Consider the following 24,476-nt stretch of genomic DNA (forward strand, 5'->3'; position numbering starts at 1 on the left):
TCCAGAGCTCTACCCACTGAGCTACCTGGGACCCTAAGATCTCAAGTCCAGAGCTCTACCCACTGAGCTACCCTGCCCCCAATACATGTCCCTGGTTTCTAGTTTTGGGACGAGCACTTGGCTTTGCCTTAAGCATTAGGGTCGGTTTAACTTGCACCTCTTCGTATCAGTCTGCCTTGTAGGTAAGGACTGATGTCCAGAACAGCGCGGTGCAGTTTTCTTAAATGAAGGTGCAGTGTTTGGTATAGAAGTGAGGCGTGTCAGCTGTGACGGTGCCTCGGCTAGACATTGTTGCTTCTGCTGACAGCCCTGCACATGGCAATATAAACTTTCCCCCTTCCTTAACTTCTCTGGCCGCCATCTATCCTACCCTTGGTCTCATAACTATTTCAGGTAAGCCTGGCGTACGCGTTTGAGACGAAGGAGGCGCTGTGCCTGGTGCTGACCATCATGAACGGCGGCGACCTCAAGTTCCACATACACAACATGGGCAACAACCCCGGCTTCCCGGAGGAGAGGGCCGTCTTCTATGCAGCCGAGATCACCTGCGGGCTGGCCGACCTGCACAAAGAAAACATCGTTTACAGGTAGGCTACTGTCACCTGGCTTTTTTGGTTTTTTTTCCTCGCATAGGTTTCATAGGATTCCTCCTCTTTTGACGGAATGTTTCCTTTTTATTTCCTCCTGGTACTAGTGTTTGATGGGACAAGTTGGGCAAGTTTAATTTACTGTGAAGCAGAACACAGCACCATGGTTATTTGTGCATCATTGCCTGTCTTTTCTCTTTCGGGAATATGAAATTCAGTGCAAATTTTGCCGTTTTTCTTTTGTTCTAATTTCGAACCTTGCAAAGTTAACTTGGGGTGTCTTCAAAACTGTAATGTAAACTTGTTAGCAGGTTTCCGCAGTTGACATTCTTTGGGGTCATATCTAAAGTAAAACAGGATGTGAATTAACATTTGCTTTGCTACATGGCTTCAGGCATTCATACCTCAGTGATTAAAGTGTTTTTGGGGGTAGTAAAAAGCCTGCCTGTTTTGTTTTCTTTTGAAGTTTGAAAACTTGTGTGTATTCAGAGAGACTTCAGACTTTCATTGTTTATGTCTGAGTGGTTTAACTTTTCTTTTCTTTTTTTCTTTCTTTTTATTTGGGGGGGGGGGGGGGGGGGGGTGTGTGTGAAAAATCTGGCTTAAGAATTCTATGAAGTACTAGAAGTGCTGATGCAAAGGAGAGAAAACACACGTCATTAAACCAAGCTACCGGAGGCTGCTTTCACCTAGAAAGGAAGCATTTACAATTCGACAGTACCACTGAAACAAACTTGTCTCGAGCAGGATGTGTACCTGCTTTTTTTTGACATGCACTGCATTTTACCACAAACACACCCCTTTGAAGTAGCTTGGTGATTGTGGGTGATATCTCTCATTGCACCTCGCGTGTTATGCCTTCAGGCATATTGTTAATCTTGATGTGTAATGCTGTCATAGTTAGTGGAAAACTATCACCTTGAAGAAGCAACCTTTGAAATTGGTGTGTATGTGTGATTTTGTGATCGCCATTTTACCATGTCCAAGAAAATGGCTGAATATAGCTGCAAGTGATTGTATGTGTTTTTCATATCATTTTTTTTCTCATTCAGTTTTGTCTTTAACCCCTTCACTGCCCAGCACGTACTAGGTTCGTGGTCATGTTTGGTTTGTCATACGCTCATACTAGTACGTGGCATTTACATCAGCACTTTTCAGGACATATTGTGAAAACTAAATGGGAGGTAACCACTGTCCAACTTCTTGTAGGGGTTTAAAGACAGTTCTTTCCCATTGACCGTTCAGATAAGTTAGTACCACGTGGTGAAAACTTTGTTGGAAGTTTTTTTCCGATCTATAAGATTCAAAATGGCGGCCGAAAGTCGGACATCAACTTGTAGACCTGTTTTCAAATGATACAGTGTTCTGGAAGCTCTACAAGAAGTGATTTATGGATTATCACACAGAAGAATACTGTTATGGGCTGTAATGTGAGTACCTGATGTTTGACACCAGTTTTAGCTGTGATTTCTGCGATTTTAGGTGCTGCAGTGTGTGTGTGAAAGTTTGGAAACTGTAATTTTTGACAAAAATGGTCATTATATCGATTTTTACTATAACAATCACAAACAAAGTCCAATGATCATGTTATCACATAATAGCCAAGGGTGTAAGCAAACCACATGCCAAAGATCTAAGAGATATCTCAATAAGTATAGGCATAGATAAAAATGTCCACCAAATACCCGTTTGACTTGGAATAAAGGCTGTGAAAGGTGAGCTTTACTGGCCGATGTGAATGCGTTATATATTGTGTGTAAAAAATGTCTGTTTGTCTGTCTGTCTGTAAAAAATTCCATTTCAAACGGCAGAAATTAATATGTAAGCGCCTAGGGCTATATCTAGATTAGGCGCATAAAAATGATCACAATAATAATAATAATAATAATAAATGATTGAGCAGTAAACAGATTAGTGAACCTACCAAAAAAAAGCGAAATTTGCCCTGGCGCACAGCAATACCAAAATGCTGTTATACTGTGGCAGTGAAGGGGTTAATGGTGCGTTGCTTGTTATGCCTCTAGGTGTATGTGATATGTGATGCTGTGCTCGTGATTGCTAAAGTGTAATGTTATCATCTGACATCATGCTATTTCAGTTTTATCTGTCTCACATGCTATTTTAGTTTTATGTCTCACATGCTAATTTAGTTTTATGTCTCACATGATGCTTTTAAGTTTTATGTCCCACATCATGCTATTTTAGTTTTATGTCTCACATCATGCTATTTTAGTTTTATGTCTCACATCATGCTATTTTAGTTTTATGTCTCACATCATGCTATTTTAGTTTTATGTCTCACATCATGCTATTTTAGTTTTATGTCTCACATCATGCTATTTGTGACCCTCCACCACGGAATGAGTCACATGTCACCTTTGCATGATTTTCATATTTTTACATTTTCCTAAAGAGTTTTTTATGCTCTATCCTGTGGTGAAACCCGTTTTAGAAAAGAGTTATAAGCCTGTGACTAAGGTGACCCTCACACTGTTACCAGACAATCCCCGGACTTACATTAAGCCTTACGCAGAACCGCACGAGATGACATGCGACTCATTTCGTGGTGGAGGGTCACATTTTAGTTTTATGTCTCACATCATGCTATTTAAGTTTTCTCTTGTGTTGCAGAGACCTGAAACCTGAGAACATTTTATTAGATGATGACGGTAAGACACGTCTCTTTGTTTGATTGAAACAACAACCAGCCTGACTTTAAAGATGCACTCCTCCTGTAGGCAGTCATGTATACCCCCTCCCTCCCCCCCCTCACATCTAGTCACGATTTGACTTCTATGGAATTAGAGCATCCATAGCCTTGAACACATACCGTGAATCAGAAGCCTGGCTGCTTCCTGTGCACAGTACCACACTTTTTGTTGAAGAAATTATGTAGATTGACACAGGTGTCCCTTACTGAATTAATTGAGGGACAAATTGTCCACTCTGCACAAAAAGGCGTGAGACTGTTGATTTGTGCTGCGTGTCCAGGTTGAGCCTCTGACCACATGTAACAGCCTGGACAGATTGGTGATGGCGTACATCATTGCTATATGTAGGGTGGTATCTTTAGATGATGGATGAAAGATTATACCTTACAGGGATGGCCAAATCCACAGCCTGGCAGCTCGCCCGGCTGGCCAGTGAAAATTCTGGTCAAATGCAAAACGTTTGGTTCTGCTATGGAGTTCTAAAGTCCTGTAAACACTGCAGATGCAGGAACTTCTGTCGTCTGCAAAATCACTACAATGTTCTAGTGAAAAGAAAACGAAGTCTCCTGTCGTATCACCGCTATTTAGATTGTGTACAGAAATCTGACACTCATAATTTCTTGTGTAGTATATGCCGGGCCAGCAAAATGTCTGGCGGGCTAGTGACTTTCTTAACTTTTTGAGATTTAACCATCCCTGCCTTATGTGCCATGCAATTGTAGATTAAATTACATATTCTTACTCCGAATCACATATATGCATTGACCTAGTCTGAGATGCTTATCGTCTGAAAAAATCGCTTGCCGTCAAATTAAGGGAAGCAACCCTTTTAGAAAAACACTAACTCGGTGAGTTAGTCAGTTGGTTAGTCTTCGTGGGTTGTCCCCCTTGCCGTAGGTGGTGCTATCGCCAACATCCCGCGTGATCACACGTGGACATAGCATACGACTTTTTCAGCTCTGCGGATCAGGTCGTCGGAATTTTCGCTCCGGTGATTTTTTGCCTTTTGCCTTTGAGCTTGAGATACCGGTCACCTGGTATTAATATTACTTAACAGCACGTGTTGACTTTTTGAGTCACTTGAGAAAAAGTGACTCTATGTAATCGGTCAGTGTTAGTCTGTCCGGCCGGCCGTCCGGCCGGCCGTCCGTAGACACCACCTTAACGTTGGACTTTTCTCGGAAACTATCAAAGCGATCGGGCTCATATTTTGTTTAGTCGTGACCTCCAATGACCTCTACACTTTAACGATGGTTTCGTTGACCTTTGACCTTTTTCAAGGTCACAGGTCAGCGTCAAAGGAAAAATTAGACATTTTATATCTTTGACAAAGTTCATCGGATGTGATTGAAACTTTGTAGGATTATTCTTTACATCAAAGTATTTACATCTGTAGCCTTTTACGAACGTTATCAGAAAAACAAGGGAGATAACTAGCCTTTTCTGTTCGGCAACACACAACTTAACGTTGGGCTTTTCTCGGAAACTATAAAAGTGACCGGGCTCAAATTTTATGTGAACGTGACTCATTGTGTTGTGAATAGCAATTTCTTCCTGTCCATCTGATGCCTCATATAATATTCAGAACTGCGAAAGTGACTCGATCGAGCGTTTGCTCTTCTTGTTTCATTCAGCAATGGCTGACCCTGATAAGGGCGACCGGTCGAGGCTCAAGGTCATGAGCACTCCTAGCAAAGGTTCTTCTAAAGCAAAGAATAGAAGCCGGCGGAAGCACTTGTTCATCTTTCTAATAATGATAACAATACCATTTTCTCTGGTTGTATTTCTCCACCGGGAGATTCTAGTGTTGTGTTAGCAACTCAGTCTCATTCTCAGGCCATTTTGAATCAGGCCTTTTTGCAACCGGCCATTGTGCCACCAAATCATTCTTCTCTGGTGGCATCGTTACTTGCATCTTTGCTTCCAGAAATTTGTTCCATGGTGGCTTCAGAGAAGAATTCTTCTCCACCCAGCGTCTCCTGCCTTCACCCTTCTGTGGGGGGCAGAACTTCAATGGCGTCGCTGACCTTTCCTTCTGCTACGGTCGGCAGTGGTGCTGCTTCCGCCTCGTCCACCGGCGCTTCCGGTTTGGCTCGGCGATGATGTCACATTCTTCTGGTTCAGACCTGCCTTCGGGGAAGGGTCTCTTCTTGACCGGCCTCTACCGTTCCAACCTCTTAACCGACGTGGTTCGGATATGCATGTCCCTTCGGAGACTCGGTCAATGCATGGTCATTCCATGCAAGGTATGTGTGTTCCTACTTCATCAGTCGATTGCGTGCGCTTCGCAGATGGATAGGAACATGGACTGGCCCTCGGCCATGGCTTCCGGCCACAGTCCAAGCAGCGATTGTCACGTCCGGCTTCGGCCATAGTGACTTCCGCAATTCCGGAAGTCGCTGCATCTTCGTACCACTCCTCTCTGCTACGGCAAGGTCTGGTACAAGATAACATGCAGTCAGTACAGCCTACCATTTTCGGTATGCCAACTGCACTGCTGTGTCAGGGAACGCTGACTACGGACATGCTATGCCCTGTCAAGCTTCGTCTGGGCCGCCTTCTTTGGGACTTAGTGACTCTGCTTCCGTGTTTGACTTGCAGATGAGTCCATACGTACCGCCTTTCCGTCCAAGCTTCGAGAGGCTATCGAGCTTGCAGCGGAAGTCACATCGCGGTGTTTCTCTGAAGGCGCATCATTATCGACACCATCTGCCTTTGTCCCGCCTTCGGCGGCCGATGATTTTCAGGCAGCAAAGGATGATTCTCAATACTTCCGGTTTGAAAAATCTCCTTCGGTGGCTTTTCACTTCCGGTTGATGACACACAACACGAAGTTGCTGCTTCTTCGTACCTTCCCCCGCCGACTGCACTGCTGTGTCTGGGAACACTGATTACGGACATTCTATGCCCTGTCAAGCTCCCTTTGGGCCGCCTTCTCTGGGGATTAGTGACTCTGCTTCTGTTCTTGACTTGCAGTCAACAACAGATGAGTCCGCACGTACCACTTTTCCGTTCAAGCTTCGAGACGCCATCGAACTTGCGGCAGAAATCACATCGCGGTACTTTCCCGAAGGCGCGTCATCATCTACACCCTCTGCCTTTGGCGGGCCGATGATTTTCAGGCAGCAAAGGATTATTCTCAATACTTCCAGTTTGAAGAATATCCTTTGGAGGTTTTTCACATGGCTCAACTGGTGGCTAAACCCTCCCTGCGGGCAGTGGTATAGCACAGTTGCCTGTTCCTCTGCTGTTGGCTCATGCTCAAGCTCCGCCATCAGCGGAGCCGTGGTTAGCGTCACAACAGCAGGCGGTGTCGTTCACGCCTATGATCTATAAGAAGCTGCCCTTGCCTCGGCATTCTCGCACGTTATAGCATCGTTTGCACTTCCCAGGCACCACTTCCGGTCCTTTCAGAACTTGCTCCTCTTCTTACCAAGCCGGTGGGCGAGAATTCGGGCGTTCTCATACAACGATGCTACCCTTTCCTCTCTGAAGGAATCGAGTCGTTTATCGTTAGAGCTGGCTTCAGTGTCCGAGACAATCATGCGTGCACTGTCTCGCACACTAACGGATTCCCTTGTTCCTTTTACTCTCAGTAAAGAACAAGATCCTGAGGACATTACTACTCTACTCTCAACATTGGCTTTGGTCAATGCGGAGCAGATGAAGATCGGGGCACAGCTGTACGCACTTTCCTTACTTAGCAGACGTGACTTGCTTCTGGCTAATTCTCAGTTCTCTGACGAAGCTACGCTGTCGGCTCTCAGGTCGTCACCGTTCGTTGAAGGGTCTCTTCTTGGTCATCTGGCGTTAGATGCTCGTAAGAAAGAGATTCAAGAGAACAGAGATAGGGAGTTTACGAACTTCTCACTTCAGGGTGCGAAGCCGAAACTTTAACAGCAGAAGACTCACCATGTTTCAGGCCTCCCTTCAGCCAGGAAGCGAAATCCGTACTTCAGACGGAAATCACAGCCTTGCTTCGCAAGGGAGCGGTGGAGGAGGTCCTAGACCACAGCTCTCTGGGGTTTTAGGGTCGGCTTTTTGCAGTCCCCAAAGCTTCAGGAGCTTGGCATCCTGTTCTGGATCTTTCACTTCTCAATACTTCCTGAGAGTGATTCCATTCAAAATGGAGACGCCAGCCTCGGTCAGAGGCCCTCTGATCGGGAGACTGGGTTACCTCCATAGACCTTACGGATGCATACTTTTAGCGCCCGAGTGAGCTCACGGGGTGTTCCGCTTCGAGCCTTTCTCGACGACTGGCTCATCTTGAACCAGAACGAGGCAGCTTGCTCTCAGCACCCTCTGGCTGTTGTTAAAGAGGCTCACATCTTGGGTTTCTCGATCAACAGCACATCTCACGCCATCTCAGATATTCACGTATCTGGGCATGACGTTCGATACGATCGCTTGGTGTGTTCGTCCATCTCAGTAGAGAGTGGACAAACTACAAGCATCAATCAGCTCCACTTTGGCGAACCAGCGAGCAACCATTTGTTCACTGACCTCTATTCTCGGCCAGATGGAGTCAATGGTTCCTCTGGGGAGAGTACACAAGAGGGTTTGTCAGCTAGTTCTGAAATCTCTTGTGGACTTCCCTGTCAACAACTGGACCGCTCTAATCCCTCTCCAGAACTGGTTCCACGCCACGACTCTTCAGTGGATGGAATCAGAATGGATCTGTCGGGGTGTTCCGATCATATTTCCTCCTCCCAACATAGACCTTTTCACAGATGCGTCTCTGTCGTGATGGGGTGCTCACACGGCCCTCCTCACAGCTTCAGGCCAGTGGGCACCACTCCAGAAGCTCTGGCATATCAATCTGCTAGAGCTGGAGGCAGTGGCTTTCGCACTATTGCAGTTTATCCCGGTTCTCCAAGGCAAGCACGTCCGTCTGTTTACAGACAATACGACAGTGGCAGCCTACGTGAACAAGCAGGGCGGCTCCCGGTCGCCCTCGCTTTCGAACAGGACTTTCGAACAGGACTTGCGAAGTGTTGATTTGGTTCAAACAACATCAGATCTCGCTCACGGCAAAGTACCTGGCCGGGAGTCTCAACACTCTGGCAGACGCTCTCAGTCGTTCAGATCGCGTCCTTCAGTCAGAATGGACCTTCACGCACAGCGCTCCCCGCTTTGGCCAGCTCAGGTATGGTTTCCGGACCTGCTTCGACTGGCGCACGGGCCACCTATTCCTCTTGCTCTGACAAAAGGAGAGTTGGTCCAGCCAAGAACGGGGATTCAGCACGAAGAGCCTCAGTTGCTCAACCTTCACGTGTGGAGGTTGTTCGGACAGCGTTGAGACGATCTGGTGCCACGGACTTGACTTGGTGCAGAAGGCTCACAGAGCATCCACCTCTTCTGTGTATGCTTCTCATTGAAAGGCATGGTCCAAATGGTGTCAGGAGGAAGGCTTGAACGCGGTCTCTCCGTGTTCAATTCATGTAGCCAATCATCTGGCTTTCCTTTCTTCACAAGGCAGTTCTGCTGCCTCTCTCAAGGTGAGACGTTCTTCAATCTCTTCTACTTTGAAGCAGATTGGTCGCTCCATCAATGGTGGAGTTATTTCGGGTGTCATCAAGGGCGCTGCTCTGAATGAAGCCCGAGACCGCACTCCAGTCCCCTAATGGACCTGTTCTTGGTCCTTGAATTTTTGCGTTCTCCTGACTTTGGGCCGTTGCAAACAGCAAGTCTGACCAATTTGACTCTCCTGTTGCTTGCTACTGCACGTAGAGGCAGCGAGGTTCATGTTATTTCCGGTCGCCCGGAAGATATCACTAACGAGGCTGATGGCTCTATTTCTCTCAGGTTTCGCCCTGGCTTCCGGGCCAAAAAAAACAGAGACCAGATCAGCCTTCACCGGTCCTGTCTATCAGACCGATTAGCCAGATCCTAGCAGCAGATGACCCTGATATGGTTAACTGCCCGGTTAGAGCTCTTGACCTTGACCTTCGGCGTACACAGCCCATTAAAGCTAAGAATCAAAAGCTACGGTTCATTTCAGTGAACACCAAAACTAGGGGCCTAAGGTATGTTATAGGTTCCCTCCACCAGGTTTTTGCTATCTGTATATATGTGATTCGGAGTAAGAATATGTCATTTAATCGAAAATTTTAATAATAAATTTTCATTTGATTAATATACTTACCCGAATCACATAGGTAATTCCCTCCCTACCATCCCCGCACTATAGTTTCTATGTATATTTTAAAGTCGTATGATATGTCCACGTGTGATTACGCGGGATGTCGCGGGTTAGGGGGAAGAATTTACCCGATGCTCCCCAGCATGTTGTAAGAGGCGACTAACGGATTCTGTTTCTCCTTTTACCCTTTTTAAGTGTTTCTTGTATAGAATATAGTCAATGTTTGCAAAGATTTTAGTCAAGCAGTATGTAAGAAATGTTAAGTCCTTCGTACTGGAAACTTGCATTCTCCCAGTAAGGTCATATATTGCACTATGTTGCAAGCCCCTGGAGCAAATTTTTGATTAGTGCTTTTGTAAACAAGAAACAATTGACAAGTGGCCCTATCCCATCCCCCCCCCCCCCCCCCCTTTCCCCGTCGCTATATCCTTGAACGGTTGAAAATGACGTTAAACACCAAATAAAGAAAGAAAAGAAAGTACGCGGGATGTTGGCGATAGCGCCACCTACGGCAAGGGGGACAACCCACGTAGACTAACCAACTGACACTGGGTCAGTGTTTTTCTAAAAGGGTTGCTTCCCTTAATTTGACGGCAAGCGATTTTTTCAGACGATAAGCATCTCAGACTAGGTCAATGCATATATGTGATTCGGGTAAGTATATTAATCAAATGAAAATTTATTATTAAAATTTTTGATTCTGTTTGGAGGGGGGGGGGGGGGAGAGAGAGGGGCATAGGTAAGAGTTAAAAAGTTCTCTATGTGCTCGTTACAGATGACAGTTGGAAATAACTCTGACAATACTCTTGCTTTTATGGAGGCAAAGTTCCCAACGTGATATAGGCCAGTCACTAGTGAGGGTTGTGTCTCCACACATGCTGCCTTGCCACGTGTAGAATGATTCTAGTGGGACAGTTGGCCTGCCTTGCCACGTGTAGAATGATTCTAGTGGGACAGTTTGCCTGCCTTGCCACATGTAGAATGATTCTAGTGGGACAGTTGGCCTGCCTTGCCACGTGTAGAATGATTCTAGTGGGACAGTTGGCCTGCCTTGCCACGTGTAGAATGATTCTAGTGGGACAGTTGGCCTGCCTTGCCACGTGTAGAATGATTCTAGTGGGACAGTTTGCCTTGCCACGTGTAGAATGATTCTAGTGGGACAGTTGGCCTTGCCAGGTGTAGAATGATTCTAGTGGGACAGTTTGCCTTGCCACGTGTAGAATGATTCTAGTGGGACAGTTGGCCTGCCTTGCCACGTGTAGAATGATTCTAGTGGGACAGTTTGCCTCAATGAAAGCAAGAGTATTAACTCTTTTACAAGCCATACATACCCAACAGAGCTATTTCCAGAATACGTCAACAGTGGTACCTGTGATAAAAGGACAAGCTTAGGGCCAGCTTAAAGTGTCCCTTCACTGCTGGTGACCTGTCATGACAGGTATATTTTGGTCAGGATAATAGACAAAGGGACTCCAGAAGGTGTCCTTTCATGGGAGATGTTCACTCATCAGAGGGGCCTCTCATTGCAGGTACCACTACCACTGTATTAGACTAAGGCCTCCAGTTTTAACCATGCAATATTGAGAAGAGTACTGACAAATAAGGAACGAAAAAGGGACTTGTAGTCAGTTTGATTTTCTTGTTGCTGAATGAACCAATGCATTGTCTGTTCATGTGTCCGGAATGGAAACTCAGATCACCTTTTCCTGTTGAAAGATGCTGGGTTTAGAAGTATTGAAGCTCACGCAGTTTCGTTCTACAGGGATGGTATTGTTAGTGTATCTGTATTGACTAACATGCCTTTTCTGTCAACCTGAAACGTAGCAAATAGCCCATTTTTGATGTTCAAATTGTTGTATTATATTCTGGGCTTCAGGGGTCTTCTGGGGAGGGGGGCACACCCCAGTAACATGGCAAGCTTTTTCACTCCTTGCTCGGTGCCACCCCTGATTGTAACATGTATGTTTTGTGATTTCAGGACATGTTAGAATATCAGATTTAGGCTTGGCAGTGGAAATACCATCAGGGGAGACCATCAGAGGCCGAGTTGGAACTGTTGGATACATGGGTAAGAGTTTGCTTTTCTTTGATCAGACTCCTTGCAACTGTTGGATACATGGGTAAGAGTTTGCTTTTCTTTGATCAGACTCCTTGCGACTGGTGGATACATGGGTAAGAGTTTGCTTTTCTTGGATCAGACTGGTTGGAACTGTAGGATACATGGGTAAGAGTTTGCTTTTCTTTGATCAGACTCCTTGCGACTGTTGGATACATGGGTAAGAGTTTGCTTTTCTTGGATGGATCAGACACGTTGCAACTTCAGACGTGTTTTGGCAAAGCGTTCAGTATCACTATCAGGCTGCAATTTTACAGTCTCTTGCATAGATTTGTCTGAGCTTGATTTTGTTTTTGTTTTAGTATTGTTTAAAATTTTATTAACTTGTTTTGGTTGAAACAAGATATGAGGCAGTCCCCTAGTATTTGACAAAAGTCTTTTTTAGTTGTAATTGGATTACTCAACTAAGCGTCAACTTCAGTTCGTCTTCACAATTTCCTGCACAACCAAATGGCCATGTCTGATTAGATTGTTTAAATTTTGTCACAATATGGATTACACTTTTATGAATAATCTTGTTTGTGGAACGTCCATAATTTTGTTTCTGGTTTGTCTGTTTGGTTTGAACGCCATCTTTTTGTTTTGTTCTAAACAGCTATTCTTTTCCACATTATAAATATTTTTATTTTTATTTTGTTTCAGCTCCAGAGGTGGTGAAAAACGAGCGCTACACATTCAGCCCTGACTGGTGGGGCCTGGGATGCATTATTTATGAAATGATCGAGGGCAAGGTCAGATTCTCTTCTTTCTACACTTTCATTCACTGTGATTTGTTTTTTCAAACAAAAATCCCAAACAGATTGACTGCTGACGTTGCTCAATCAAGAATCATTCTTTCCATCCTTCTAACTTGGTTTTACATTTAGTCAAGTTTTTAGAGTAACCAGGAATCAAGAATCATTCTTTCCATCCTTCTAACTTGGTTTTACATTTAGTCAAGTTTTTAGAGTAACCAGGAATCAAGAATCATTCTTTCCATCCTTCTGACTTGGTTTTACATTTAGTCAAGTCTTTAGAGTAACCAGGAATCAAGAATCATTCTTTCCATCCTTCTGACTTGGTTTTACATTTAGTCAAGTCTTTAGAGTAACCAGGAATCAAGAATCATTCTTTCCATCCTTCTGACTTGGTTTTACATTTAGTCAAGTCTTTAGAGTAACCAGGAATCAAGAATCATTCTTTCCATCCTTCTGACTTGGTTTTACATTTAGTCAAATCTTTAGAGTAACCAGGAATCAAGAATCATTCTTTCCATCCTTCTGACTTGGTTTTACATTTAGTCAAGTCTTTAGAGTAACCAGGAATCAAGAATCATTCTTTCCATCCTTCTGTCTTGGTTTTACATTTAGTCAAGTCTTTAGAGTAACCAGGAATCAAGAATCATTCTTTCCATCCTTCTGACTTGGTTTTACATTTAGTCAAGTCTTTAGAGTAACCAGGAATCAAGAATCATTCTTTCCATCCTTCTGACTTGGTTTTACATTTAGTCAAGTCTTTAGAGTAACCAGGAATCAAGAATCATTCTTTCCATCCTTCTGACTTGGTTTTACATTTAGTCAAGTCTTTAGAGTAACCAGGAATCAAGAATCATTCTTTCCATCCTTCTGACTTGGTTTTACATTTAGTCAAGTCTTTAGAGTAACCAGGAATCAAGAATCATTCTTTCCATCCTTCTGACTTGGTTTTACATTTAGTCAAGTCTTTAGAGTAACCAGGAATCAAGAATCATTCTTTCCATCCTTCTGACTTGGTTTTACATTTAGTCAAGTCTTTAGAGTAACCAGGAATCAAGAATCATTCTTTCCATCCTTCTGACTTGGTTTTACATTTAGTCAAGTCTTTAGAGTAACCAGGAATCAAGAATCATTCTTTCCATCCTTCTGACTTGGTTTTACATTTAGTCAAGTCTTTAGAGTAACCAGGAATCAAGAATCATTCTTTCCATCCTTCTAACTTGGTTTTACATTTAGTCAAGTCTTTAGAGTAACCAGGAATCAAGAATCATTCTTTCCATCCTTCTGACTTGGTTTTACAATTTAGTCAAGTCTTTAGAGTAACCAGGAATCAAGAATCATTCTTTCCATCCTTCTGACTTGGTTTTACATTTAGTCAAGTCTTTAGAGTAACCAGGAATCAAGAATCATTCTTTCCATCCTTCTGACTTGGTTTTACATTTAGTCAAGTTTTTAGAGTAACCAGGAATCAAGAATCATTCTTTCCATCCTTCTGACTTGGTTTTACATTTAGTCAAGTCTTTAGAGTAACCAGGAATCAAGAATCATTCTTTCCATCCTTCTGACTTGGTTTTACATTTAGTCAAGTCTTTAGAGTAACCAGGAATCAAGAATCATTCTTTCCATCCTTCTGACTTGGTTTTACATTTAGTCAAGTCTTTAGAGTAACCAGGAATCAAGAATCATTCTTTCCATCCTTCTGACTTGGTTTTACATTTAGTCAAGTCTTTAGAGTAACCAGGAATCAAGAATCATTCTTTCCATCCTTCTGACTTGGTTTTACATTTAGTCAAGTCTTTAGAGTAACCAGGAATCAAGAATCATTCTTTCCATCCTTCTGACTTGGTTTTACATTTAGTCAAGTGTTTAGAGTAACCAGGAATCAAGAATCATTCTTTCCATCCTTCTCACTTGGTTTTACATTTAGTCAAGTGTTTAGAGTAACCAGGAATCAAGAATCATTCTTTCCATCCTTCTGACTTGGTTTTACATTTAGTCAAGTCTTTAGAGTAACCAGGAATCAAGAATCATTCTTTCCATCCTTCTGACTTGGTTTTACATTTAGTCAAGTGTTTAGAGTAACCAGGAATCAAGAATCATTCTTTCCATCCTTCTCACTTGGTTTTACATTTAGTCAAGTGTTTAGAGTAACCAGGAATCAAGAATCATTCTTTCCATCCTTCTGACTTGGTTTTACATTTAGTCAAGTCTTTAGAGTAACCAGGAATCAAGAATCATTCTTTCCATCCTTCTGACTTGGTTTTACATTTAGTCAAGTCTTTAGAGTAACCAGGAATCAAGAATCATTCTTTCCATCCTTCTGACTTGGTTTTACATTTAGTCAAGTCTTTAGAGTAACCAGGAATCAAGAATCATTCTTTCCATCCTTCTGACTTGGTTTTACATTTAGTCAAGTCTTTAGAGTAACCAGGAATCAAGAATCATTCTTTCCATCCTTCTAACTTGGTTTTACATTTAGTCAAGTTTTTAGAGTAACCAGGAATCAAGAATCATTCTTTCCATCCTTCTGACTTGGTTTTACATTTAGTCAAGTCTTTAGAGTAACCAGGAATCAAGAATCATTCTTTCCATCCTTCTGACTTGGTTTTACATTTAGTCAAGTGTTTAGAGTAACCAGGAATCAAGAATCATTCTTTCCATCCTTCTGACTTGGTTTTACATTTAGTCAAGTTTTTAGAGTAACCAGGAATCAAGAATCATTCTTTCCATCCTTCTGACTTGGTTTTACATTTAGTCAAGTCTTTAGAGTAACCAGGAATCAAGAATCATTCTTTCCATCCTTCTGACTTGGTTTTACATTTAGTCAAGTCTTTAGAGTAACCAGGAATCAAGAATCATTCTTTCCATCCTTCTGACTTGGTTTTACATTTAGTCAAGTTTTTAGAGTAACCAGGAATCAAGAATCATTCTTTCCATCCTTCTGACTTGGTTTTACATTTAGTCAAGTGTTTAGAGTAACCAGGAATCAAGAATCATTCTTTCCATCCTTCTGACTTGGTTTTACATTTAGTCAAGTTTTTAGAGTAACCAGGAATCAAGAATCATTCTTTCCATCCTTCTGACTTGGTTTTACATTTAGTCAAGTCTTTAGAGTAACCAGGAATCAAGAATCATTCTTTCCATCCTTCTGACTTGGTTTTACATTTAGTCAAGTGTTTAGAGTAACCAGGAATCAAGAATCATTCTTTCCATCCTTCTGACTTGGTTTTACATTTAGTCAAGTTTTTAGAGTAACCAGGAATCAAGAATCATTCTTTCCATCCTTCTGACTTGGTTTTACATTTAGTCAAGTTTTTAGAGTAACCAGGAATCAAGAATCATTCTTTCCATCCTTCTGACTTGGTTTTACATTTAGTCAAGTCTTTAGAGTGACCAGGAATCAAGAATCATTCTTTCCATCCTTCTGACTTGGTTTTACATTTAGTCAAGTTTTTAGAGTAACCAGGAATCAAGAATCATTCTTTCCATCCTTCTGACTTGGTTTTACATTTAGTCAAGTCTTTAGAGTAACCAGGAATCAAGAATCATTCTTTCCATCCTTCTGACTTGGTTTTACATTTAGTCAAGTGTTTAGAGTAACCAGGAATCAAGAATCATTCTTTCCATCCTTCTAACTTGGTTTTACATTTAGTCAAGTTTTTAGAGTAACCAGGAATCAAGAATCATTCTTTCCATCCTTCTGACTTGGTTTTACATTTAGTCAAGTGTTTAGAGTAACCAGGAATCAAGAATCATTCTTTCCATCCTTCTGACTTGGTTTTACATTTAGTCAAGTCTTTAGAGTAACCAGGAATCAAGAATCATTCTTTCCATCCTTCTCACTTGGTTTTACATTTAGTCAAGTGTTTAGAGTAACCAGGAATCAAGAATCATTCTTTCCATCCTTCTGACTTGGTTTTACATTTAGTCAAGTCTTTAGAGTAACCAGGAATCAAGAATCATTCTTTCCATCCTTCTGACTTGGTTTTACATTTAGTCAAGTCTTTAGAGTAACCAGGAATCAAGAATCATTCCTTCCATCCTTCTGACTTGGTTTTACATTTAGTCAAGTCTTTAGAGTAACCAGGAATCAAGAATCATTCTTTCCATCCTTCTAACTTGGTTTTACATTTAGTCAAGTCTTTAGAGTAACCAGGAATCAAGAATCATTCTTTCCATCCTTCTGACTTGGTTTTACATTTAGTCAAGCTTTTAGAGTAACCAGGAATCAAGAATCATTCTTTCCATCCTTCTGACTTGGTTTTACATTTAGTCAAGTCTTTAGAGTAACCAGGAATCAAGAATCATTCTTTCCATCCTTCTAACTTGGTTTTACATTTAGTCAAGTCTTTAGAGTAACCAGGAATCAAGAATCATTCTTTCCATCCTTCTGACTTGGTTTTACATTTAGTCAAGTCTTTAGAGTAACCAGGAATCAAGAATCATTCTTTCCATCCTTCTCACTTGGTTTTACATTTAGTCAAGTGTTTAGAGTAACCAGGAATCAAGAATCATTCTTTCCATCCTTCTGACTTGGTTTTACATTTAGTCAAGTCTTTAGAGTAACCAGGAATCAAGAATCATTCTTTCCATCCTTCTAACTTGGTTTTACATTTAGTCAAGTTTTTAGAGTAACCAGGAATCAAGAATCATTCTTTCCATCCTTCTAACTTGGTTTTACATTTAGTCAAGTTTTTAGAGTAACCAGGAATCAAGAATCATTCTTTCCATCCTTCTGACTTGGTTTTACATTTAGTCAAGTCTTTAGAGTAACCAGGAATCAAGAATCATTCTTTCCATCCTTCTGACTTGGTTTTACATTTAGTCAAGTCTTTAGAGTAACCAGGAATCAAGAATCATTCTTTCCATCCTTCTGACTTGGTTTTACATTTAGTCAAGTCTTTAGAGTAACCAGGAATCAAGAATCATTCTTTCCATCCTTCTGACTTGGTTTTACATTTAGTCAAGTCTTTAGAGTAACCAGGAATCAAGAATCATTCCTTCCATCCTTCTAACTTGGTTTTACATTTAGTCAAGTGTTTAGAGTAACCAGGAATCAAGAATCATTCTTTCCATCCTTCTGACTTGGTTTTACATTTAGTCAAGTCTTTAGAGTAACCAGGAATCAAGAATCATTCTTTCCATCCTTCTGACTTGGTTTTACATTTAGTCAAGTTTTTAGAGTAACCAGGAATCAAGAATCATTCTTTCCATCCTTCTGACTTGGTTTTACATTTAGTCAAGTTTTTAGAGTAACCAGGAATCAAGAATCATTCTTTCCATCCTTCTAACTTGGTTTTACATTTAGTCAAGTCTTTAGAGTAACCAGGAATCAAGAATCATTCTTTCCATCCTTCTGACTTGGTTTTACATTTAGTCAAGTTTTTAGAGTAACCAGGAATCAAGAATCATTCTTTCCATCCTTCTCACTTGGTTTTACATTTAGTCAAGTTTTTAGAGTAACCAGAAATCAAGAATCATTCTTTCCATCCTTCTGACTTGGTTTTACATTTAGTCAAGTTTTTAGAGTAACCAGGAATCAAGACAATGTTTGATGTACTATAGTTTCCCGTTCAGAGCACGGAAAAATAGCTTGTGTGAGTTTGCAGTTGTTTGTTTGTTCGTTCATGGGCTGAAACTCCCACGGCTTTTACGTGTATGACCGTTTTTACCCCGCCATTTAGGCAGCCATACGCTGCTTTCGGAGGAAGCATGCTGGGTATTTTCGTGTTTCTATAACCCACCGAACTCTGACATGGATTACAGGATCTTTTTCGTGCGCACTTGGTCTTGTGCTTGCGTGTACACACGGGGGTGTTCGGACACCGAGGAGAGTCTGCACACAAAGTTGACTCTGAGAAATAAATCTCTCGCCGAACGTGGGGACGAACTCACGCTGACAGCGGCCAACTGGATACAAATCCAGCGCGCTACCGACTGAGCTACATCCCCGCCGAGTTTGCAGTGATTGTATTCTGATGTACTGTTGCTTTAGGCCCCGTTTGGAGCGACTCAGCATGGAAAGACAGCTTGTGTGAGTTTGCAGTGATTGTAGTCTGATGTACTGTTGCTTTGAGCCCCGTTTGGAGCGACTCGGCGTGGACGGACAGCTGGTGTGAGTTTGCAGTGATTGTATACATGTTGATGTGCTGTTGTTTCAGGCCCCGTTCAGAGCACGGAAAGAAAAAGTGAAGCGGGAGGAAGTGGATCGGCGGGTGAAAGAAGACCAAGAAGTCTACTCTTCCAAGTTCGTAGAGGACTGTCGACAAATCTGTCAAGCAGTACGTCTGACTCTTCCCCTCTCAATGTGTTTGTTTTCTTGACCTTGTTTAATGTTTGTTTGTCGTTGTGAGTGGTAAGAGAAGAGAAATTTTACTTCCAAGAATCGGTTCAGCTTCAGCAATGGGATTTGTGTGTGGAGCCTCATAAAGATGCTGCTTTTGTCAGTCTTAAACATGTGAAATAGATGGATTTTGATGTCCAAACCATAGAATGTTCTCACCTTCAGGGGGCTTCTCATGAAGGGGGCAGTAAGCTTTTTTATTTTTTATTTTTTACATTAAGTCAAGTTTTGATTTTATTTCTATCCCAGTCCCAACCCTGTATGTTTCTTCTGTTTTGCTTGTTCTTTGGTCATTGTTATTGTGAGAGAAGACCGTAACATGAAGAAATTATACTCTAACAATGGGTCCATTTTTTTATGAGGGAAAGAATTAGCTGCTTTGAGAGGTTACAGGGGAGTTTCAAAGTTGGAAGGATGAACAAGTTCTTCATGTGGTTTGTCCAGTTGTTATTGTTGCAATTAGTGCTGATTGAATCACAAATTGCTGTCGACTTGGCCACCTTCTTCAAGAAGTGTTCTTGGAATAACTAAATGAGTGTTTTCATGTCAAGATGCAAAACGTCACTTGATTTGAAAATAAGATAATGCAATTGTTCTTCTGCTTAAGATAGTGCAAGTTGTGTTAACTATGAAACATATGTTACTGGCATTTAGCTTACCTTTTCACAGATTAGGGAGTCAGAATGGCCTAGTGTTGTGTTAACTATGAAACATATGTTACTGGCATTTAGCTTACCTTTTTGACAGATTAGGGAGTCAGAATGGCCTAGTGGTAGTACATGCCTCTCACGCTGGCGGATTGGGTGTGACCCCCAACACAGGATGTGTACAAAGGCCCATGTTTACAAGCCCTCCAATCCACCCAGCTGGAAATTGGTACCTGATCCTATTCAGGGCCGGGAAATGCGAAGGCAGCGAGGGTGGGCACCACCCTCACAAAGCAGGCCAGGTGTAGTTGATATTTCTGAGTAACATCTCGCTCCCCTACAACCAACAATGGTAATGGGAATACATTTCAGACCTGTCAACCCCTTCCAAGGCCAACCTGTACTAATATGATTAAAAACTGTAATCAGGGCAACAATCCCTTACACACTCCCAAAAAATGAACACACGCAAACCTGAGTTCACACGCAAGACTCGCAATTCCCTCGCACGACATAAAAAAGAAGAAAGACCAGCTGGTAAATACTCAACATTTATTTTGTATTCATAAAACACATCTGATTTAGCATTAATGAATACATATAACTACTGTAAAACGCACTCACACAACTACCACTGTCCACTGACCAGGAAAAATCACAGTCCAGTCTCTCCAGATCACTTTAAGTTTAAGCTGGATCTGGATCTAGATATCCCGCCTGGGTTGGTGGTTGGCGGGTGCGCCACAGAAGCCGACGACGACTATCAACGTGACGTTTTTTTGGGTGTGCGCATCTAAAAGAGTCTTAAAAGTTCACTGTACACAAGGTGGATATAGTGTACAACTCCAGCTGGTCTTCTTGCTGCTGTACTTGCGGCTTTAGTCCGTTTGCCCTAGAATGTAGGCTTTTCAAGCACAGTTAAAAAATGCTATGTTACAATGTTAAAAACTGGATAAAAACTACTGAGGCTCTCACACTGGTTTCTGCCCCCCTAACGCCGATGAGAAGGCGCTGGGCGTGGTCAAGGTGACGGTGGCTTCGCTCAAGTTGTTCCACTCGATCACTGTCTTTATAAAGCTTAAATATATAACACAGTCACACCCACACAATTACTTCCCAGTCAGCACACGATATCGGGTCGATATCGGTCCGATATCGGATTTGACCGGATATCTCGGACCAAGATATCCGATATCGGTCCGATATCGGTCCGATATTGGATTCCAAGTTTGCTCATCAGATTAACGTTAAATTAATGTTAACTTTTTACGTTAATTAAGTTAACATTAATTTAATGATAATCTGATGAGCAAACTTGGAATCCGATATCGGTCCGATATCGGATTCCAAGTTTGCTCATCAGATTAACATTAAATTAATGTTAACTTTTTACGTTAATTAAGTTAACATTAATTTAATGTTAATCTGATGAGCAAACTTGGAATCCGATATCGGACCGATATCGGACCGATATCGGATTCCAAGTTTGCTCAGCAGATTAACATTAAATTAATGTTAACTTTTTACGTTAATTAAGTTAACATTAATTTAATGTTAATCTGATGAGCAAACTTGGAATCCGATATCGGACCGATATCGGACCGATATCGGATATAACGTTAAATTAAAGTTAATTTTATGTTTAAGGCTAATGTCAGTTTTACCAAATAAAAAGCATAATATAATGGTTAGATTCACATTATTTAAACATGTGTTTTTTTACGTTGAGTGTGAAAATAAAAAGAACCAAAATAAAACTATAATTAAACTTTTTATTGCGATTTTTTATTTTTTCCTCAGACCAAGATATTCTGATATCGGTCCGATATTGGATTCCAAGTTTTCACATCATCGCCAATACAATCCCATCCATCACACCAATATTGGCCCGATATCAGACCAATATCGGATACGATATCGGGTCGATATCGGACCGATATTGGATTCCGACATTGGGCCAATAAAGTTGACGTTAATTTAACGTTAATCCGATGAGCAAACTTGGAATCCAATATCCGACCGATATCAGGCAGATATCGGATATCTTGGTCCGAGATATCCAGCCAGCACCCCGATATCGGACCGATATCGGACCGATATCGGGATACGATATCGGGTCGATATCGGATCCCGATATTGGACCGATATCGGATTTCAAATCGGGTCGATATAGGATTACGACATTGGGCCAATATTGGATATAGGTCCGATACAAAGAACCAAAATAAAACTATAATTAAACTTTTTATTAGAATTTTTTTTCCCCTCAGACCAAGATATCCCATATCTGCCCGATATCGGTCCGATATTGGATTCCAAGTTTGCTCATGAGATAAACGTTCACTTTTTACGTTAATTTAACGTTAAATTAACATTAAATTAACGTTCATTAAAACAAAACCATAATATAAAGTTAAATTAAAGTTAATTTTCGTTTACGGCTAATGTCAATTTTACCAAATAAAAAGCACAATATAATGGTTAGATTCAAGTTATTCAAACGTGTGTTTTTTATGTTGAGTGCAAACATAAAAAGAACCACACAAAAAATATAATTAGGCATTTTATTAGTAATATTTTATTTTTATTTTGGGTTGGTTTTTTAATTTTATTCTTATTTGAAGATAATTTAGCTTAGTCGTTTGTGTCTGCTGATGTTGTAATGTTATATATGTACTTAAATTCAAGAAGTCCTATATCATATTTGACCGGATATCTCACAAGACCAAGTGCGCACGGAAAAGATCCTGTAATCCATGTCAGAGTTCGGTGGGTTATAGAAACACAAAAATACCCAGCATGCTTCCTCCGAAAGCGGCGTATGGCTGCCTTAATGGCGGGATAAAAACGGTCATACACGTAAAATTCCACTCGTGCAAAAACACGAGTGTACGTGGGAGTTTCATCCCACGAATCCAGAAGAAGAAGAAGAAGCTAGAAGTGTGCATGCTAACATGAAACAAAACAAAAGACAAATAAATAAAACCATTAGAAATATGTTGTGAGAATATGTTCTAAACATTTATTCATCATTTTCATGATATATACTGTACATTTAAAAAAACACACACGATAAAACCATGATAAAAATGTCGGAAGTTGAATCAGTTCTAAAGTTTCTGGAAGTGAGTTTGGATACATGTATCCCACTTTTAGGTTCTGTACCTAGAAATTTACCAATTCTATTCCATCTTTTGGGTTTAAAAAAAATAGTCTTCGCACAGCTAAGTATCTTGTACATGTATCCGAATGATGCCAGAGACACAAGGAAAGATGAGGTTATTTGCAACACCACCAGCAGAGGAAGAAGTCATTCACTTTGCAGCAGCAGATAAAAAGAATTGTTGAATTTGAAGCAGGAGCAGACACAGAAGTTGTTGAATTTGTAGCGTCATCTGCAGACAAAGAAGTTGTTGAATTTGCAGCAGACGATATACTTGTTAAACCTGCAGCAGCAAACGAAGAAGTCATTCACTTTGCAGCAGCACCAGACAACAAGAATTGTTGAATTCGAAGCAGGAGCAGACAGAGAAGTTGTTAATGTTGAGTTTGCAGCAGACGATATATTATACTTGTTAAATCTGCAGCACCAGCCTTGGAAAAAGTTGTTGATACAACCAGTGCAGACGATGGCATGTCTGCAATAGGAGACTTTGAAGATCTGCTCCAAATGCTATGACACCTGCAAAGACAGAGAATGCAACAATCTTAAAACATAAAGAATTCAGTGTGATTTGAGAACTTCAGTGTAAACACTATAATTATGTCTTCTTTGTTAATGCTCTTTACTAAATATAGAACTGAAGGTAAATAAGGTTTACATTGTCTTTGCATTATGCCAATATTTGTTGAATTTACTTGTGTGTATATATATATATGCTAACTTTGATAGCATTCTTCTGTGTTTGAATGAAATGCTCTTAGTCAATGCTGCCTGGCATGGATAACAACCCCCCCCCCTCCCCCCAACACACACAGAACACCTTCCCAAAGTTTTTTCCAAGACTAAGACTGAGTAAGAGTAAGATAATAATATGTCAGTTGGACCTGGACTAAAAATATGTATAGGTCCAGATGTCCCGGCTACAACAAATTGTTCTGTCAGAAGACCTGTTATAGTTCTTTATGTCGAAATTGATGTGATGGTCGACCAGCCAAGATTTAGAACAATGCGTCATAAGCATGTATTAATGACCCCAGACCGAAGCCTGACAACAACACTGCCTTCTCTCATAAATGATTTTCAGTTATAAATATAATATGACTGCTGGAACATTCATCAAGCGTTAACGTGGATTTTACCTGCAAACACACACACACACACACATACACACACACACACACACACACACACACACACACACACACACACACACACACACACACTTACTTGGCCTCAAAAGCCAGAATGTCACTTGTCAGGGTTGTAACTTGTAGTTTACATCCCTGTGAATGCTTTCTGGTATCCTCATGGTAATTCCTCCCACCCTGCAATGAAAGCATTGATGTGTGAGTTGCATTACAGTAGAGAACAGTGGTCAATCAAAACTTGTTTTAAGTGTCTTTGAAAAGACGATTTTCGAAAATAACTCTCTGAGATCTCTTATAAATGTTACTGTACAGTAATGGATTAGACCAGAAGCTGTGAGATTGAACAAATGTGTGAAAATGTGTGGCAATTATCAGATTGACAGAGAGAAATAAAATATCAGTGAGAGAGAGAGAGAGAGAGAGAGAGACAGACAGAGACAGAGACAGAGAGACAGACAGACAGATAGACAGACAGGGAGAGAGAAGTTAACAGACAGAGAGACTGAAACTGAGAAAGACAGACAGAGCAAGAAACTAGAAAGACAGAAGGCAGGAAAGAAAGAGAAAGAGAGATAAATTCACCTTTCCAATCGTTATGCATGATATTGCTTTGATATTGGTGACTCTTATCAAAAATAAGTCAACAATCACAATGCCAACGGATTCTGAACTTATGAATATGATTATTTACAACACAAGTCACACAGTGAAGTAACATTACCTGAAAGTTCCATTTGCCATTCGCTCAGCGTCATAAGATCTGTATTGTGTAGTCCTGATATATGCTGAAGTGCAGCATGTTATCTTATATCAGCAGACACACTGGCTTTGAAGTTGCAGGAGTGTTAAAAACGGTAAAAATACAGTAGAAACTTTCTTGAGTTC

At 41.2% G+C, this 24,476-nt stretch overlaps 1 protein-coding gene and 1 long non-coding RNA gene across 3 annotated transcripts in view; one reads left to right on the forward strand and one right to left on the reverse strand.

Annotated features, from left to right (window-relative positions):
- The window catches only part of LOC138981296 (G protein-coupled receptor kinase 5-like), a 65,399-nt gene that overhangs the window by 20,558 nt on the left and 20,365 nt on the right, over positions 1-24,476 (forward strand). For both annotated transcript variants that reach the window (XM_070354159.1, XM_070354160.1), the window contains exons 8-12: positions 394-587; positions 3,219-3,256; positions 11,419-11,508; positions 12,199-12,287; positions 18,452-18,571. In XM_070354159.1, coding sequence (XP_070210260.1) covers positions 394-587; positions 3,219-3,256; positions 11,419-11,508; positions 12,199-12,287; positions 18,452-18,571 — 531 coding nt within the window. The remainder of the gene's footprint in view (positions 1-393; positions 588-3,218; positions 3,257-11,418; positions 11,509-12,198; positions 12,288-18,451; positions 18,572-24,476) is intronic.
- Positions 22,327-24,470, reverse strand: LOC138981299 (uncharacterized). The gene is made up of 3 exons (XR_011460606.1): positions 24,313-24,470; positions 23,671-23,768; positions 22,327-22,962 (listed from the first exon to the last, which is right to left on the reverse strand). It is a non-coding gene; the product is annotated as an uncharacterized lncRNA (long non-coding RNA).

The sequence above is a fragment of the Littorina saxatilis genome, linkage group LG12 (genome assembly GCF_037325665.1).
Source record: "Littorina saxatilis isolate snail1 linkage group LG12, US_GU_Lsax_2.0, whole genome shotgun sequence".
Lineage (NCBI taxonomy): Eukaryota > Metazoa > Mollusca > Gastropoda > Littorinimorpha > Littorinidae > Littorina > Littorina saxatilis.